The sequence below is a fragment of the Tyto alba genome, unplaced genomic scaffold, assembly GCF_018691265.1.
Source record: "Tyto alba isolate M040663 unplaced genomic scaffold, T.alba_DEE_v4.0 Super-Scaffold_42, whole genome shotgun sequence".
NCBI classification, from domain to species: Eukaryota; Metazoa; Chordata; class Aves; order Strigiformes; family Tytonidae; genus Tyto; species Tyto alba.
Genome location: NW_024881318.1, coordinates 40,681,917 through 40,701,588, shown reverse-complemented (window position 1 = coordinate 40,701,588; position 19,672 = coordinate 40,681,917). Strand labels below are relative to the sequence as shown.

The window sequence follows — 19,672 nt, the reverse complement described above, 5'->3', positions numbered from 1 at the left end:
TCCTCTGACCACCCTGCTTCAGCTTCAGACAGTCAGCCTTCCAGTGCCCTCTTTCTTTGCAAAATGCACACTGATCCCTATCCAGAAACCCCTTCTTGAATTTCCTTTCCCTCACTTCACTTACCACTGCCACCACTTTCCTCTGTCCCTTCTTATATTCCTCCTCTCTGTTGCTAAACACTCTCCAGAATTCATCCAGTAATATTTCCAAGTTCACTATAAACTGAAATTGCTTGGTCACACTTACTGGGTCACTCCGAAACTCTCTTACAGCCCTCTTCCAATTTTCTAAGTCCGTGCTGGAAAAGGATACTTTTATTTGCATGTTGCCCCCATCCAGATCAACTGCTTCCCTAAGGGGCGCCTGGAGAATTGTCTGAGCCTGCTTTCTCCAGTGTGGGAAGACACCGGCCTGCCCTGGGGGAGGGGGGGTAGGAGTATGGTCCAAGTTCGAGTCTTGTTCTTGTCCTCTCATCCTTGGAAAAGGCGGCAGCCCTGAAGAGAGCGGCTGTCGTGGAGGAGCTTAAATAGGTCTGTCAGGTCAGAATGTGATTCTTGGCATACCTTCCCAATTTTTGTACACCTCTGGTCAATACTACATGCTGAGCAACACCGCCTCAGTTTCCCTTTTAATCCCCTATTGTTTTCTCGTTCTAAAGCAAGTACCAGGGGATCTAGCGGTGGGATTAAACTGCAGTCCCTTTGCCAATCAGGATGATTTCAGAGAGTAAAGAACATGTCTGCATATGATACCTCATCCCATTTCCCTTCTCTTCTTAAAACCAACATTAATTGTAGAAGGGTGTTATAGTCAATCTACGGTCCCATTTAGTGGCCATCTGGCTTCATTTTCCAATTTATAAAGTGGCCACCATTGATTGCAGTATTTGGTAAGGGTCTTTTTATTTTCTGTGCCCCTAGACCCAGCAATGTCTTTCCAGTGTGCTAATATACATCCTAAGGGGTTTTTCTTTAGGACTTCTTTGTCTTGGGTATTTCCCATTTTTGTTCCCACTTTTAATCCTCAAACCTTAAGTAATTTTAAAAAAGAAAAAAAAATAGCAATTATCTGTACCTTATTGATTCTTTATATTTTCCAAATTCCCACAATAAACTCTTTTGAGCTGACCTGAACATTCAATTCTAACCGAGTCAGATCAAATTCGTCCACATTTGTTACACCAAAAATCATCCCTGAATTTTATCCAAGCATCATACCTGTAATTAAAACATTCAAAACCAAAAATTGGATTACACAAAATGTCTATGTGTATGGGGCACCAGAAATGGACTACAGATTCAATTATTACTATTTTCCAAGTTGTTATTCACTTTGTTTGTCTCCGGCTACTCTCCATGTGGAGAACATGGAACCACGGATCAGAACTCCACACTTGCTCCGCAGCTGTTGCTGCGTCTCACTCACGTCTTGCCGACATGCAGTCACACAGTCACACAAAGGGCCTGTCACACTTCTCACTCGCACCACAAATGCATCAAGTTTAAAACAACAGCCAAGTTTGTGTGTAACATAAATCGTAAACCATTAAACCTTTGCCACAAGTATAAAGCCATTTAATGTACACTAACGCGGTACCAGGTGCAAAAACTTTTGAGAGCTCAGATTGCAATCGATGGCGTAAACAGATTGTTGCTAAAAACAGACAGAAATTGATATCAATTTCAAGAGGCTATGCTTACCCTTCTCCTGCTTCTTATATAGTCATTAGCAAGTCCGTCCTGGCTCCGAAATTGGGATGCAGCAGTAACCTCAGATTTGCTCGATCTGCTGGAAGATTGCTAGTGGCAGGGCTATCGGTCAGCAAATCCCCAAAACCAACCAAACGGGTACCCCCAAATGGGGACTATGCTGTACGACAGACATCTCTGCGGTTTTTACCAGCAGCCCCAGCCACACGTACAAATTATTGGCTCCAAATGTTAAACATACCTTTTGTCCACAGTGATAGATGGTCATTGTCTGCTCCCGCAGTGAGCGTCTGGGGAGCAGAGGTCCTCCAAGAAGGACTCAGGGCACGCCTAGGATGTCCACCCCTCAGCCAGTCCTGCAGCTGAGCAGAGCAGGTCCCATCTGGGTTGCCAAAATGAGGCACGGAATCACGACTTTGCAACCAGTAAGGTTATAAAGTAGGTATGTTTATTCAGCACTGGGCACATGGGGGATAACTCCACCACAGGTGTGTGCTGCTTGGAGCAGAAATCAGCCCCATTTTATTGCTTAAAAACGTTACATATTCACTGATTCTAATACATACACATCTCTACTCTGAGGATAGGGAGGGAATATTACAGTTAGTTCTGAGAAATCATTAACATATCCCCCCACCCCAAATTCCTCCCGTCACACTTGCGCAGTGCTTTCTGGTGGTCATGTTAGCAATATTATTAAGGTATTTGCAACAGTCATGGGCAGGGGTCTTCAGATGAAGGCTTGTAGTCTTCTTCACTGTGTTCGCTAGCTGACCCTTGCTTCTGCACAAACTCAGTCCTGTAGTCACATACACCTTGTCCTTCAAGTCTGAGCTAAGTTGCAGCTCCTTTATCTTTCTGGCTAAGTGGTTTTAGTTCCTCTCTTATCTCAAGGACAAGAGATACCAGAGATGGCCCATCCTGTTCTTTCTCATTCCATTGCAATGCAGTTAGTATCCTTTGATGGAGGCCATCTGGTGAGCATCCCAAGAAGGGGGGGGGGGGGGGGGGGGGGGCTATCAGGTTAGTGTTTCCTCAGATCAATTCCATTTTGATGGTCCAGCTCATTGTCTTTAAAAGTTCAAGCTTAATTTAATAAATTCTTCATTTTCATGAGTCAGGTGAGTTTACAACCTCAATTCAGTTTTCGGTATGGTTCTTGTGGATTATATTTACTCTATAGTATAGAAGTCTGGTTCTTTAGGTAGAACTCCCTGTTTTACTTTACTTTTAGGAAAGAGCTGAAATGGAGGAAGAAGGCCAACAAAGTGAAAGGGTATTTTAAGATTTTTTTTCCTACAGTGTGCTTACTACAGCTTTTTTGTCCTCTGTTTTGAGTAAGATCCAAGGTTCTGTACTCAGTTCATAGTATGGATTCAGGTAATGATTTACTAAGCATTGATACGGAAGTTAAATCCTTACCACCAGTTTACTATAGGTGAAATACAGAAATACTCCCCTACAGCCACTTGCAGCCTTTCTACATAACTAATTTAGAGAGTGGGGCAATGAGATGCATTACCTTCAGTTAGTAGGCTGTGTTGGCTCCACTGCAGCACCTCACAGAGCTTCTGGAGAATGTGGTGGTGAAGGTCAACTTTTAACTTCATGGCTATCTAGAAGAATTTAAGTTTAAGTATATTGACACCACTAGGACTTCCACATTTCAGCTTCCTGTGAGCCAAATAAATCCTACCCATCAATTAGGCAAGGGTTATGTTATAAATTGAGACCACAATGGATCATAATCCAATTATAATTTTATTAATTATAGCAAGTAGAATATGAGCAAAGACAGCGCTGGACGGCAGGGGAGTCTGCGCTCCGCCAACTGCTGTACTGATCAGTTCAAAACAGTTCCTTTTTATACATTTTTACATCCGTGGTTGTCTTTGATCAGTACCCCTTCTGCTTGCACAAGTATCTGGTTTGTGTAAGCAATTGCGGTTATCTTGTCTCACAGGTTATCTTGTCTCACAGGTTATCTTGTCTCACAGGTTATCTTGTCTCACACAAGCGGCGTCTGGCAGCTATTTGCATAAGCAGTTTTTCTGTCTTTTGCCACCTAACCTTTACATTGAGCTTAACATAAATTTCAATAAACAATACCCTTAGTTCATAGTTTCTTACAATCCCCCCTTTTTCTTTTATCCTATTATTGTTTATTAGATGCTACTTTCATTTTCGTCACTGCAAACAAACCTTTTTCCACAATTCCAACATTTATCATAACACTCTCAAGATAATACCTTACAATTACAATCATAGTTTTCACGTGGCATAACGCATTCACAACAATCTTTTCCACCAGGAAGCTCCTAATAGATCATCCCACCATTCTGAGTCTAACATTGAGGGTGTTTTCAGAGCACCATAGGTAAAACAGCTCTTATTCTATCTGCTATGTGCAGTTGTCGCCTTAATGTTTTTGCCGTGTGTTATTTATTCCTTGCTTTGTTCAGTTAATCCAACAAGTTGTGACCAACATGCAATTTGCTACTACTGTTTCACCTGTTGGTGTTAAGCAAATTCGAGCTGTGTGCCGAACTGCACAGTCAACCGTACTATCAGACACTCTGTAAACAATAATCAACAATTTATTAGCAAACAAGAACCTGAAATAATTAACTGTATAACAATCCAGCAAAGTCCCACGCGACACAATCAGAAAGAGAAAAAGTAAGAACCAAAGATATCAGCACTGTCCTTTGGATGTTGTCCTTCGATGTCTTGTTACCCTTACTCACGGGGCGATAGCGATAGAAAGATAGAAAGAGTCCAAGAACAACAGTTACACGCCGCGCGGTAACTCCTCTGATCAACAACATTTTCTTCTTTGAACTATAAGTCTGTTTCCATCACCTCATCAAGGTTTCGAGGGCGTCTTAGTTGTCTTCGTGATCTTGGAGGATTGGGGGGAGGAGGTGATCTCCGACACCAGCCACGAGACATTCCCTCGCATACCGCGATGGCAACAACAGTCACCACCAATATAATGAAAAATCCTAACAGCAGGGCGGCGCACACAGGATCGTCCCCTACTCCCATCTTCCCAAGATTGCAATCCAGCGGGATCAGTAAGATTAGTGGGATAGTCCAGCCCCAGGCTAGCGGCTTGACCGAGGAAGGTCCAAGTGCGCAATGAGCGGAAGTTTCTCTTCCACCCAGAATGCCTGTGCTGCCTAGATCTGGGCGGGCCTGGCAGTTGTTTTTGCCATCCGGGTATAGCCGAACTTTCGAGACCCTCCAGCAACACATGCGCTTTGGACTGGGGGCGTGGAAATCCATTTTCCTGCTGCGTATGTGGACCCTGACTCCTGATCCCTACAGACCAGGCAGGTTCGCCACTCGCGCTCTCACTCTTGTACCTCCAATACCGCGAAAACAATGGAGCGTGCTTATGCATGGGCAGCAATTTATTGTGCAGCCTTGATGTTGGTAGCCCTCACTTTGTTTGCCTTTTTACTACATATCTTTTGCCCTTGTAAATGTTCCTCTTTCAAGTACCCATGTAGTTGTATCTGCTTATGTAAACCACCATCTCCTTTGGTTAACCATGTTGAAAATTCTGTTATAGGTCTTTTCGGCGGTTTTGGTACTGGCTGTTTTACTTCTGTCACATCTTTTACTTGGATTCTCTTCTTCCCACTAAAATATCTCCATCCACCCTTCTGTCTTTGGGAAAGCAAAGCCACTCTGATGTTGGACATAACAGTAAAGCACTTGCTGCACAAATTTGCCACTATTAAAGCAAACCATACCAGGATGATTAGCAGAGGTCCGGTATAACATATACTCCCACCTCTCATGCCTATGGGGTTGCAGCCCACAGCTGAGAAAAAGGTCTTCTTGGTGGCGAGCACAGAGGTTAACCCGGTCTTGCCCTCTACTGTTTAACAAATCCGTGTGTTAAGAGTTAGTCAATTCAAGTGCAGCTCCTTTGTAGCCACTTCCTTTGTTTCTAAGCAAAGCAAAATTTTGGCACTTTCCGATAGTGTCCTCCCATCAACTCTCAGGGACATCACAAATTCTGGGGACTAACCTCTTTTTCCCCGTAAATCAAGGTTACAGTTCATGCCCCTTCCCTATACAGTTATAAGACAATTTTCTCCATCTGCAAGAAATACCACATCCGGTAACACATTTCACATTCACACAAAACCCACGCTTCATGACATCCATACATACACTCGAGACAAGGTATTACCCAATTAGGTTGATTTTCTAGCAATGCCTAATTGACTCCAAAATGCTCATAATCTCACATGTCTGTCAGTTAATGCTCGGTAAAAGCCAGCTTTTCCCTGACAGTTTTTTTTGTTTGGTTTTGTCTGTTTTTTTGTTTTTGTTTCCTTATACAGCAAGTAAGTAAATGAATAAGTAAATTTTCACAGTGTTACCTCTGAACCCAGTCAAAAACCCAGTCAAACCACTGGTTAAGAGTCATTCAATCCCCTCCTGATGAATTTACTTAGTCCTTTGAGGGTGACTTGTAGTTGGTCAGTTGATGGTACCACAGTCCACTCCTGAGGCTTTTCCACCGGTCCTTTTCCTCAGGAGGCAAGAGTCCACCCCTTTTCTTTTGTTCGGATCGCTGTCTCGGTGGTCAGCAGCACCTGAAATGGACCTTCCCACTCGGGAGTTAATGATTAATCTTTCCACACTTTTATCAATACCCAATCACCTGGTTTTACATTGTGGATATTAAAAGCCAATGGTGATATTTGAGGCAGAAGTCCTTTCTTTCTCAGTTTCATTAAAGTGTTACCAATTCTTATTACATACTTTCTTACATACTGATCTCCTACTTCAGGGATGACAATATCCCTGTCATTACTCATACATAGTAATCCAAACATCATTTCATAGGGAGAAATTCCCAGGTCTGTTCGTGGCTGAGTATTGATCCTTAATAAGGCCAACGGCAGGCATTTAATCCAAGACATCTGAGTCTCAATCATTAACTTAGTCAAGGTTTGTTTTGAAGTTTGATTCATTCTTTCTCCTCTTCCAGAACTCCGAGGATGCCATGGGGTGTGCCATGCCCATTAGATCCCTAAGGCTTCAGATAGCTGTTGTATAATTTTTAAAATGAAATATGTTCCTCCGCCCAAGTCTATTCTTTCTATTAATCCATATCTGGGGATAATGTTTTCCAGTAACACCTTGGATACCATGCTTGCCATTGCCCTTGGTGTGGGGGATTGCTTCCACCCAATGAGTTAAGTGAGCCACTAATACCAACAAATACTTTCACCCTTGTATTTAAGGTAGCTCTGTTAAGTCTACCTGGAGGCTTTGTATGGCTAGCTCCTGTTCCGCAGACACCTTTTTTTTTTTTTTTTTTTTTTTAACCTTTTTGTTCACTTTTTAACAAATTAAACATCGATCAACTAGTTGTTTAGCTACCGTATATATTCCTATACACCCATATTGTCTAAGAAAATGATCACAAAGTGATTGCGTTCCCCAATGTATTTTCTAATGTATTAATGACAGAATTTCTCATGATCTGAATTTCTCATGATCTTGTTTTGTTTAACATCTGCCTTCCATCTGCTAAAGTCCATTTTCCTTCTGAATCTTTTCCCCCCTTATTTTTAAGTATATCCTTTTCTTGTTCTGTGAAATTTGGGGCTAAATTCTCATAATCCCCTGTTATTATTACCAATAAAACTACCAATGATGATTCTGTAGCTGCTTCTCTGGCTACTTAATCTGCTAAATTATTCCCCCTTATTTCCATTGATGCTCCCCTCTGATGTCCTTTCACATGCACAATTGCAATTTCTGTGGGGAGCTTCAGGGCTTCTAAAACTTCTCTGATCAGCCGCTCGTGTACTAGCTCCTTCCCTTTTGTATTTATAAGCCCTCTTTCTTCCCATATTTTTCCAAATGTGTGGACCACTCCAAATGCATACTTTGAGTCTGTGTACACTGTCCCTTCCTTATCTCTCAAATATACCAATGTCTGTTTTAGGGCATAGAGTTCACAGACTTGTGCTGACCACCCAGCAGGTAATTTCCCCTTTTCAAACACTTCCATCTTCTGCCTCTCGATAATTACATAACCCGATATTTTTCCTTCTAGGCATCGAGAGGACCCATCAATAAATAGTTTTTCTCTATAGGGCAAAGGTTTATTTAACAGATCTTCTCTTATTTTCGTTTGATAATTTATAAAATCCAAACAGTTATGCTCTGGTTCCTAAATATCCTCCCCGATTCTCCTCCCATAATTCTAGTAATTTAACCACTAGTTTTCCTTCACCCAGCACCACACCTGTTCCTAATTGCACTTGTAAATCTCTACCTAGCAAATTACATCCTACCCCTGGCATTAACAACAAATCATTAACAGCATATTGATCTTCCCCTTGTATTAACACATTCTTTATAACTGGGACCAAAAACCCCTTCACCTTTAGCCCCTACAGCCCAAGTTGTATCTTTTACATAATCTTCCTCCTGGGGTCTTAATTTCAAATTTATCAAGGGCTCTTCTGTTGGTATATCCCCCAGGAGGTAGAGTCCCTGACACCCCTAGTGATTACCACCCTCATCCTGTTGGGTTACTTCAAACACCAACAGGTCCCATATTCTCTGGGGGCATTCTTGTTTATAATGCCCCCCCTTCCCACAATGAAAACATTCCCTTGTGATTTCCCTAGCCAGTGGTGCCTCTTGGTTCCGCCTTCCCTTTCATTCCCTTGCCTGTTTCAAATTTGTGATTTCCCGTCTGAGATTCCTTGTGTTTGTTTCTAACAGCTTCTTGTGCAGTTATCATAGTTTTAGCTTTAGTTTTAGCCTCTTCTTCATCCTTCCTAATATCTACTTTCTGTGCTTCTCTCAGGAGTTCCTCCAGACTCTTATTATAATGACCTAGAGTTACTCATATCTCTCCTCCGCTCTTGTTCATTCTGATTCCACTGCAGAGGGGTTACAGGGAGTTTCCTTTCCCCGGGTATCCCCTGCTGATTTTCTCTCTCCCATATCCACATTCCAACCGTTCTGATCATCTGTCTTTCTTCAGGAGAGAAAAAAAAATTCCCGTAATCGACTGCATCTCCTCCCATGTATATATATACTGGGTCCCAAAAATTGATCAGTCTTCTCTGACAGCCCCACAGGGTCCTCTAATAACCTCCTAAATTCATTCTTATACGCCCTCACTTTTACATTAGTGAGCGGCACATCCACAAATCCCATCCCCCCTTGAATTCCTGCCGCTGGGACTTCCCCCGCAAGGGATTAACCCTAGCCGCCCCGTGCTCCCTTAAACGATTTCCCTTAAATCATGTACGAGCCGATATTTCCCATTTGGTTTCTTTACAGGCAGAATGGGGGTGTTAAAGGGTGACATACAAGGCTCTAAGATTCCTTGTGCTAATAATCGATCAATTTCTGGTTTTAATCCTCTCCGTCCGTCTAGGGAAATGGGATATTGCTTTACCCTCACAGGTATGTGGGGTTCAGAAACTTGGATTTTAATCGGTGGGATTTCCAGTCTACTAATTGTGTCCGGAGAGTACCAGACATCGGGGTTAATTTGTTTTTGCTCATCCACGGTCAAAGGATAAGTAGACACTGTTAGCTCTTGATTTTTCACTTTAATTTCTAATTGTAATTCAACAATTAAATCTAGTCCTAGCAGATTAAATTCTGCTTCAGGGACAAGCAAGAGTTCACCCATTCCAAATTTATTTTCAGTTTCGAATACCACATTTTTGTTTTTGTTTACTTTAAATGGTTCTCCTTTTGCCCCAATTACTTGTACTTTTTCCGGGGAAATTTTACATCCCTCAGGTATTTGTTTAATAGTCGATTTTTCAGCCCCAGTGTCTACTAAAAAGGTGAACTCTTGTTTATGGGGACCTATTTTTAATTTTATCAAGGGCTCATGATGACTCCGGTCCCCTAAGATATAGAGCCCCTGACTCTCCTATTCCGTTTTCAATATTTCCTCATCCCTGATCCTTTCTCTGCAATTCTTCTTTATATGTCCCTTCTTTCCACAGTAAAAACAACATCTCTGTTCCTTCTTTACTACTACGTTCCCTTGTTTCGTTCCAGCAGATCTGTGTTCACCAGTTCGTCCTTTACGGTCCTCTCTGACCGCTGCAACCATCATTTTTACTTGTCACTTGCTGCTCTCTTTCTCTCGCCTTACATAGACTTTCTGAGCTTCTCTCAACAATTCATCCAACCCTCTATTCTGCCAGTCTTCTAACTTTTCAATCTTCTTTCTGATATCTTCCCATGATTTTGCCACAAACTGAGTTTTGAGGAGTGCTTGCCCTAAAGGGTCGTCTGGATTTATCCCAGAATACAGCTGAAGGGCTTTCCTCAGTCGTTCCAGCCACTCAGTAGGGCTCTCATCTTTCTTTTGCATTTCATTAAATGCTTTATTAATATTCTGGCCACGGGGTACTGCCTCTCTAATTCCCTGAATTACTATAGTTCTCAGGTCCTGCATATGAGTTCTATGCACCGGATCCTGATTATCCCAATTAGGTCTTTGGAGTGGCCATTTAATATCCGCTTGAGGTCCCTGGGCATGTTGAGCATCCCACAGTCTCATTCCTGCTCGTCTAATCATATCTCTTTCCTCGGTAGTAAATAATTGACCAAGGATAGTTTGCATCTCATCCCAAGTATAAAGGTTTGGTCCAAAAAATTGATTTAATCTTTCTGCCACTCCGAGTGGGTCCTCAATTAAGTTTCCCATCTCGGTTCTTTTAAAATCTCGTAGGTCAGCCGAGTTTAGGGGTACGGAAATATATCTGATCACGGGTTGAGGTCCCCCCATGGGTATTTCCCTTAGGGGGTACATCTGAGCTGCCCCTTTTTGGCTTCTAGTTACATGTCTAGGAGGAGGGGGAGACTCTTGTTCCGACTCCGGTGGGGGAGTGGGCGCTCTGGGGACCTCTGGAGGGGCTGTGGGAGCAGGAGGGGAAATGTAAGGAGGGGGGGTTAGAAGGGTTTCGTCTAACCCTTCCTTCTTTTTCTTCTGTTTAGTTTTTATTTCATTCAGCAGGTAAAGTCTAGCTCCCGGTCTTTTTAGCCACACTCCCGCATACTGACTTTCTTCCGGGTTAAGGTTTTGTTTTTTTTTTTTTTTTTTTTTTTTATTAACCCAGAGATTTAATTGTTGCCTTTATCCAATCTTCTTCTGACCCGCAGACTGGCCAAAAGACATTTTTAGAAATCTTCTTCCCTCCCCATATCTTAGTACAATATTCTATCATTTTCTGCTTATCTTTCCCTAGTGTTCCAGGGAAATATCTCCAATTGTCTAAGATATATGCCAGAGGGGTATTCTTAGGTACAGTGGGTACCCTTCCCATGGGAGTCGAAGGCTTGCTGCCCTTCGCCCCCATCTTCTGGATTATCCACAAACACACACTCACTTGCTCCCCTTGTTCCTGGCCCAGTCCCTCGCGGGAAATGGGAAACGCAGTACTTAAGGGTCCGCACTCGCTTGGTTCAGTATATCGAACCTCTCATTCGTTATAATCCAGGAAACCCAATCCCGCCTGAACGGTAAACCCGCGAACAAATTCGCAATATACTTACGCATCCTGCGTCTTCGTCCGGACTCCCGTGCACAGAATTTTTATGGGATTTTACCGGTTTCTCCTTTGCTCATTATTCTAGAATTTAGGTTCGTCGGTAAGGATGGGGTGGGCTATCAGTCGCGGGGCCGCGGATTGCCGCGGGGCGCCTCCCCGGAGGACAGAAGCCCACCGTTCCTTATCCGAGTCACGGCACCAAAATTGTTATAAATTGAGACCACAATGGATCATAATCCAATTATAATTTTATTAATTATAGCAAGTAGAATATGAGCAAAGACAGCGCTGGACGGCAGGGGAGTCTGCGCTCCGCCAACTGCCGTACTGATCAGTTCAAAACAGTTCCTTTTTATACATTTTTACATCCGTGGTTGTCTTTGATCAGTACCCCTTCTGCTTGCACAAGTATCTGGTTTGTGTAAGCAATTGCGGTTATCTTGTCTCACAGGTTATCTTGTCTCACAGGTTATCTTGTCTCACAGGTTATCTTGTCTCACACAAGCGGCGTCTGGCAGCTATTTGCATAAGCAGTTTTTCTGTCTTTTGCCACCTAACCTTTACATTGAGCTTAACATAAATTTCAATAAACAATACTCTTAGTTCATAGTTTCTTACAGTTATGACATGGGATTGTTTTGGGATATTCACAGAAAGGAGATTTAAGTTTATTGCTTTGGATGTTAGTTATGCATTAACCTAATTTACCATATAATTTCAAATAAATGCAGAACAGTTCTATTCCGAGTACATTGCTAGCACTCCTTAGAATACTGATTTTTAGAAATGATCTAGACCATCACTGATTTTTAGAAATGATCTAGACCATCTTAAATTAGTGAGATTGACTTCAATGGCTGCCTCTGAAATGCATCTCGTTTTTCTGCACTTCAGCCTAACAAAGAGTCCACAGACCTTAAGCATAAGTGTCTTGCAAAGATTAGAGAGCCCTGTGCACCAAGAAAAATATTACCTGTAATTTACTTCAGTACTGACAAGCAGTGACTCACTGATAGGTATAAAATTGTAGAGTCCAGATGCCGCTTTTGAAAACAGGCGTAAAAGAGAGTAGCAGAAGTCCTTCACTATAAAACATCTTGAGACAATTTAGCAAAACCCTGTCTGGGCTCATATTCTACAATAATTAGAGATACCATTTTTCATTCAGCACCACGCTGCCAGGCACCAAACTTCATGAACTTTAATTATGCCTGTAAAAGCTATTAAAAAACAAACAAACAAACAAAAAACAACAACAACAACAACAACAACAAAACAAATAGCATTTTAGTTATTAGAGTTGGAAAATATTTAGCAAACAGGAAAGAGATGTGGACAGACACTGTAGAAAAAGGTGTTGAAATCCAGTTACGTTTTTACCTGCTGTTGTTTGACAGCCTGCTTTTCTCATGTTGGGAGAAGGGGGTGGGCAGTCCAGTTCTCTAATTGTTTGGGGTTTTTGAGCATGTAACATGGACACTTCAACTAGAGCAGCACCTGCTAAAGCTGCAGGCAGTCAGCTCTCTGATTCTGATTTTGGAATACACAATCTAATAGATGATTCAAATTACTAGCCATCTTTTATTAGCAAGGATATTCTGTGTCAAATATGTAGAGCTTTTTACAGATTCTGCTCCACATTTGGCTGTCACAATGAACTTTATTTTAAAGGAAAGCATGAAGAGATTTGCCACAGTTAGTGAGGCATCATCTCTTCCACGAACTACTTCAGGAGCCTGTTTCTCAAGAATACACATTCCTGTTATAGGTAGATTAAGGCAAATCACATCCAAATATGGATTAATGAATCCATATTTATTAAGGTAAGAGAGCAAATGCAGTGCTGGGGTGGCCGAGGAGTCCCAGCTCCGTCCAGGCTCACCAAATTGTTTAAGTTTCAAACCCCCTTTTATCCACACAGCTGCCAGTTTCAACACCTTCGGCACGCCTCCTGGCTTCTACAATCTTATCTTCTTCGTTCTTCTCCTCGCTTCAGCCTCCCGTCGCACTTGCGCAGTGCTTCCTGGTGGTCGTGGGCAGGGGTCTGCAGATGAAGGCTCATAGTCTTCTTCACTGTGTTCACTAGCTGACCCTTACTTCTGCACCAACTCAGTTCTGTGGTCACATACACATTGACCTTCAAGTCTGGGCCAATTTGCAGCTCCTTTGTCTTTATGGCTTAGTGGTTTCAGTTCCTCTCTTATCTCAAGAACAAGAGATACCAGAGATGGCCCATCCTGTTCTTTCTCATTCCATTGCAAAGGAGTTACCACACTTTGATATGGACCATCTGGTGAGCATCCCAAGAAGGGGGGGCTGTTGGGTTGGTGTTTCCTCAGATCAATTCCCCCCTTTTCTTTTCCCAGTAGTAAAGTCTTTTACTTTTCTTAAAATTTGGATCATTGTACTAATAATAGCTTTAGCCTAAGAAGTAATTGTTTAATTACTTTTAGTGAAAGCAAAATTCTTCTATTATTTATCACAAAACTGTGCAAAAATAAATCATGGATTTGCAAGTGTGTTTGTGTATTCATATCTGAAAGAGCACGTATATGCAACCTATACATGTGTGTATACACAATCATATATACATATTATGCAAAAATTTTCTAAGATTCTTCCACTGTTTCAATGACATTTTAGAACACAGATTTTGTATTTTATTTTTATTTTCATTTCTTTCCACTCCGTTAAAAGTTCTTTCCCTGATGGTTCTCTTCAATAGAGGTGTAAACCCTTTTTTTTTCTAACCATTTCTCACAGGAGGGCAGTCTTAATTTCAGAGATGGCAAGTAGTTCCTTTATCAGAACAAAGATCTTTTCTTTGCCTCATTATCTCTTCTTCAAGTTAAAATTCACAACTGTGTGTGTGTGTGAATTTTTGACAAAGAGTTCAGTTCTGGTTATTCTTTCGCTTGTTATGGAACAGAAGGGATTTGCTCTGTTATCAGTGTTTGCTCATAACTGCTTGCCTTCCACTTAACCTTCAAGTTTAATTAGCTAATAATAATTAACTAACTCAAAAAGCATGTCCTGAAAGTTAGTGTTGATCTGTGTCCAAAAATTGTGTTTCACTGCAGTGGGGAGATTGCTACAACTGTGTAACAGTTGTGATCTAATTTGTTTTCTATGTAATGCACCAAATGAGCCTTGCGATGGAGGAAATTACTTAAATGCCAGCTTGTGGAGAAGGGGTTATGATCAAATAAGAATGAATGTGAGAGAGGTGGAGTTTGCATTGTGTTCTGTTTCAATTACCACTTGAGTACTGGAGTTGACTGGAGTTTCATATTTTGTGTACTCTGGTGCTAACTTTCCTTCTTCATAATAAGCAGAATGAGGAGAAAAAGAAAATTACTTTATCACACAACTTTCAAGATGTCATAGAAGCTTTTGCCATGACAAAAGTTCTGGTTCCCATTTAACACAAGTGTTAATTCTATTAAAGAAACAAACAAAAGTAAGGACTACAAATCAGGTGGAAAATTTTGCTTTTGCGTTTGTAGTGCAAATTCTGTACTCCCTCAGAAATGTCTCCTGGTGATGTGATCTGCTACTGTTGTCCTAGGGATAAGACCTAGGAATCACAAATCGTCTCCAGGATACATCACTTGCTTGAAAGCATTAATTGTCTTTGAAATCCATCCAGCCTCCTTTTCCTTCATAGTAGAGCAGTATGTCCCAAGTTGCCTGCCCTTAACCAGAGCTGACAGTTTGGGCTAAATGGCTCTTTGCTGGGAGTGGTTAAACTGAAACATCTGCTTTTTCATTTCCTTGCCTAATCCCTTCCTGCAAAATACCAAGGTAATGTTACTCCTTTTTAAGCTTTTCGTTGAAACGGTTGGTCCATCCTGAGTTTCTCATCGCTTTTAATTTTTCAGTCCTCACTCTCTCAAACTGTCTGATGTACAGGGAGTTTCACTCCCAGCGTAATTTACATGAAGTGAACATCATGGTCTGCAGCCTACCTTTTGTGTGCCAAACCCTGAAATGACAACAGTTTCTGGCCAAGAACTGACAAGAATAAAAGACTCCTGCAACACTGCAGTATAATTTACTCTAATTTACTTGATCACTAGGATGCTTTAATTCAAGTGGCTCAAAAACGTATCACAACAGCATTCATAGGATCAGACATCTGTGGTGTTTCACTGCCTTTCCATTCTATGCATGCTCCATCTGACACTTCTTTTTGTTTTTTTTCCCCACTCATGCTGTCACCTAATTTGGGCGACAAGGATAACCAAACTCTGACGGTAGGCAGCAATTAGTATGTGTCTGGACATTTGTTTCTCAGGAGAATGGTGAGACAAGCCTTACTTTGATTTGGCATTTTTCTCAATTACTGGGATTTTTTCCCCCTTCTATGTTGCTAGTAGAATTTAAATAATTTATTTCCAATGATAAAGTGGTGAATTAATTTTCTTGTTCAGTTTCTATCATTTCTCATTTAGTATTTGTATGACAGCAAAGATTAATCCATGTACCGTGTATTAATGCAAAATACTATTTCCTCAGGGTTGTTTTTTTCCTGTAATTGGATTTCAGGGTCTTATTATTTAGCAGTCTGTTGTCTCTGATTATCCTGTTTGTTGAAATGAGCAGACAGCTATCCACAAAGCAGTCTTACTCTATGGGATATATTAAATTCATCAATTATTGTACTAGACAATGGCATGGGGAAAAGAACCTCAGAATATATTTTAAATTTCTTTAAAATATATTTCTTTAAATTTCTTTAAAATATTTTAAATTTCTTTAAAAGCATGTCAAAGATGCTTGTATATTAGCTCCATTGCTGCAGATGTCTGCACTGCCTTACCACACTTGCACTCTGCTTTTGCAATCAGTACTTAGTGGATTGAACCAAAGAGAGGCATATGTTTCACTCTGACTGAGCTTTAGGATTTTGCCATTGAAGAAGAGTACTCTCTGTTCATTTTCTCTATGATCTTGATAATATGCATATTTGCAATGTACCAGGGCAATAACAATTAGAATTTACTTCAGGGATTCGACCCCAAGGTTCTAAAAAGAAAGAAATGATGAATTCTTTCTGAAGCACATATGAGGTTTTTATTTTCTTAACATTTTAAGAGTTTTCACAAAGGATTCTTTTTTCTGTGTTTTATTCCTGAGTTCTGGGAAACTAATGACTAATCTGATGATCCATCTCCTCCAAAGAAATTGTCTATATACATGACAATGTTTAATAAAGTGTATAGTTTAATATAATCTGCTGTAGGTGATGGTTGAAAATGTTTCACTGTAGTAAGGTGTGAGATTAATTTGTAGTGTTTCAGACCTGTTTCCACTGAAACAACAAAAACCCCCTGAATTCTTTCCGTTATTTTTCCACTTAGACCAAGCCACAGCTCCAGCGGGGAGGAAGCTCTGCATCTCTCCACAACAGTCTAATGAGGAACAGCATCTTCCAGCTTATGATTCACACACTTGACCCACTTGCTGAAGGTATTCCTGTTATTTTTTTTGGTTTTCTGCTGCAAAATCAAACAAATACTTCCCTTTTCCCTTCTCCCCATGAAACTGGTTTTTGCATTTATATGGATTTCATCAGTTTTTTCTGAATGTGTCTGAATTTTCTGAGAGAGTTTTGCACTCTTATGGCATGGTATGCATACTCCCACCAAGACTTACAATTTAGGAAATGTGTTCATTGAGGTGCTAACTAAAACTGATCACTTGATTGATGCATATTATAACTACTGTTTCACTTCACCTCTGGCTTCAGTAGCAATTTAAAAGTTACAAAAACTATCCTCTTGTATTTTTGTAGTTTTGGTTCTTTTGTTTTTTAATTTGAGTTTACTACATCAGAAAAAAAAAAAAAAAAAGTCAAAATGGTGGGTAATTTGTCATATGGAATTTAGAAAAGAATAATGCTCTACTGGTTTGACTTCATGCGGTTTAATGCTGACATTAGGAAAAACACAACAAGCATCCCTCTGTGTTACATGCATGTTAACAGTTTGCTTGCTTTATCCAAGTGTCATGTAATTTATTTTTTTTTTCTTTGAGAAGTTAACAGAAAAACCATGATTGCTTTGGTGTGAGAAGTTGGCAGGAAAAACATAATTGCTTTGCAAATATGAGGTGATTTGAATCTCAGCTTCTGGTAGACTTCTGAAAAAATTCAAGGCCAGGTGTTTATTTGGTGAATGTGTATCTGTAGGACTTTTCTTACTGTAGTAATAAATGTCTTGAGAAGTAGCATGTGTGAAGAAATTGTGAGGGACTAAAGATACCTAATATATTACTGTCGTGGTTTGGGCCTGGCCGGCAACCAACCACCGCAGCTGGTCACCCTCCCTTCCCCCTCCCCACCTTGGAATGGGGGAGGGGATTAGAGGGGTGAAGGGAGACTCACAGGCTGAGATAAGAACAGTTTAATAATGGCAATAAAATGAGAACAATGACGATGATAGGGGAAAAACAAAAAGAAATATATAAACAGGCAATGTACAGCGTAATTGCTCACCACCCGCTAACCAATATCCAGCCCGTTCCCGGCCAGCGACCCCGAGATACCAAGATCCCGCAATCGCAATCCCGGAAGCGAGAGAGAGAGCTCCTTCCCAACCACCCCTCCTTTATACAGTGAGCATGACGTTCCATGATATGGAATATTTCACTGGCCAGTTAGGGTCAGGTGCTGTGGCCATGCTCCCTCCATGCTCCCTGTGCCCTTGCGCACGGGCAGGACATGGAGAGTCGGAGAGTCCTTGAAGTCTTGGTAGCAGCTGAAAACATCAGTGTGCTGTCAGCATTCTTCTCATACCAAACCCAAAGCTAAATCCAAAACACAGCACTCATCTAGTCCCTGAAAAGGAATATTAACTCTATTTCAGCCCAAACCAAGACAATTACTGACATTAAGACCTTCCAAATTTCAGTGATTAAAAAGTGTATGTAGCACTTACTTGCATTTCAGTTTCTTTATGTTTCTCACTGCAATGTTGCATACAGCTTTTCACATTGCTCTGTATTTCTTGGACAAGACAAATCTACTTTTACATTTTCCTCTTCAAAAGCTGAAACTGACACTCATTTTGTCAACACAAGGGAAACTTTAGCCCTTGTAATCTCCATACCATTGTTTCTGCTCTGATCGTGAATCACATCGCCTCTCTATTTGGTTAATGCTGCACTATTCACTGCCAAATCTGTTGTCTTTTAGAGTGTAGTCATCAACAGGCTGTACCTCATCTATTCCCATTCAATGCCGAAAAGGACATAAGAAATTAATTGCAATTATATGTTTGGCTTCCTCAGCAGGTGAGCAGGATTTGTAGTTGCTGCACCCAGTAAGTCTCATCTTTACCCTCCTGGTAGCCAAACTTTTCACTCTGCTGGAAGAATAAAAGACTTCCAATCTCAATTTCTCACTTTAAAATGAAAAATTATAATTTTTCACTACAATCCTTTGCACTCCTCTTTTCCCTTAAAGCAAAGCTCCTACACTGTGGATGCATCCATCTGTGGTGTCTCAAACTATGCTAACACAAACAAAAATAACAATCATCTGAAGCAATAAATAGACTTCATCAAATAAGTTTAAAAATAATAGAGAACAGAAGCAGGTTGAGAAGAGTTCATTAGCAGGGACAGAACCGTTATGACATATTGAAGAACACAAGTAAGGTAGCTATGTTGACTGGAGTTCAATTTGGACTTAAGTTTCAGAAATAAGATCAGCTCTCAGGTATTTTCCCATTGCTCAATCTTATTTCACTTGTTTCCTAGACATAGACTGTTCAGTGTTCATACCTTTTCTCACTACTTTTCCCCTGTAGCAAACTTGCACCATGTAGTGTGATCCAGAGGATTCCCATTCATGATAGCATAGAAAAAAAGGGGTTTGAAATCTGAAATCTATCTTGGGAAATAGAGAAGCCCAAGGCTTTTGAAAATCAGGTATTACAATTAAATTATCAGGTAACTCAATGCTGTTCTTCATTATGTCAGTAAAACACTTGAGATCAAAATGGATTGATAGAGATGGTTGCAATGGATAAATCTTATTCAAATTACTCTCCTAAAATTTTCACCAGGGTTTCTTTGCTCATAATACTTTACTGTTTGTTTGGGGTTTTTCATCTCTAAACTCTTCTATTTGTCCTGGAATTAATATTCTTCAAAAAATGGATTATAAAGTTCTTGTGGTCTTTAAATAAGCGCAAGGCAGTAACCACCTGAATATTTTATTAAAACTTACACATTGAGTTAAAATTCACAAAGGAGGGGGAAAATCAACCTGTAGTCACACTAGATATTGTATTTTAATGCACAACTTTCATGAAGAAATGGCCAAGAAAACACTGGAAAATAGCCTATGTTTGTGCAGACGTCTAAGTTGGTGTAACTTAAAA

At 40.7% G+C, this 19,672-nt stretch overlaps 1 protein-coding gene across 2 annotated transcripts in view; it reads left to right on the top strand.

Annotated features, from left to right (window-relative positions):
* The window catches only part of SLC24A2 (solute carrier family 24 member 2), a 147,549-nt gene that overhangs the window by 72,509 nt on the left and 55,368 nt on the right, over positions 1–19,672 (top strand). The window contains exons 3-4 of one of the 2 annotated variants that reach the window (XM_042804799.1): positions 15,521–15,538; positions 16,646–16,754. In XM_042804799.1, the coding sequence (XP_042660733.1) occupies positions 15,521–15,538; positions 16,646–16,754 (127 nt within the window). The remainder of the gene's footprint in view (positions 1–15,520; positions 15,539–16,645; positions 16,755–19,672) is intronic. The other variant, XM_042804800.1, reaches the window with a different exon arrangement.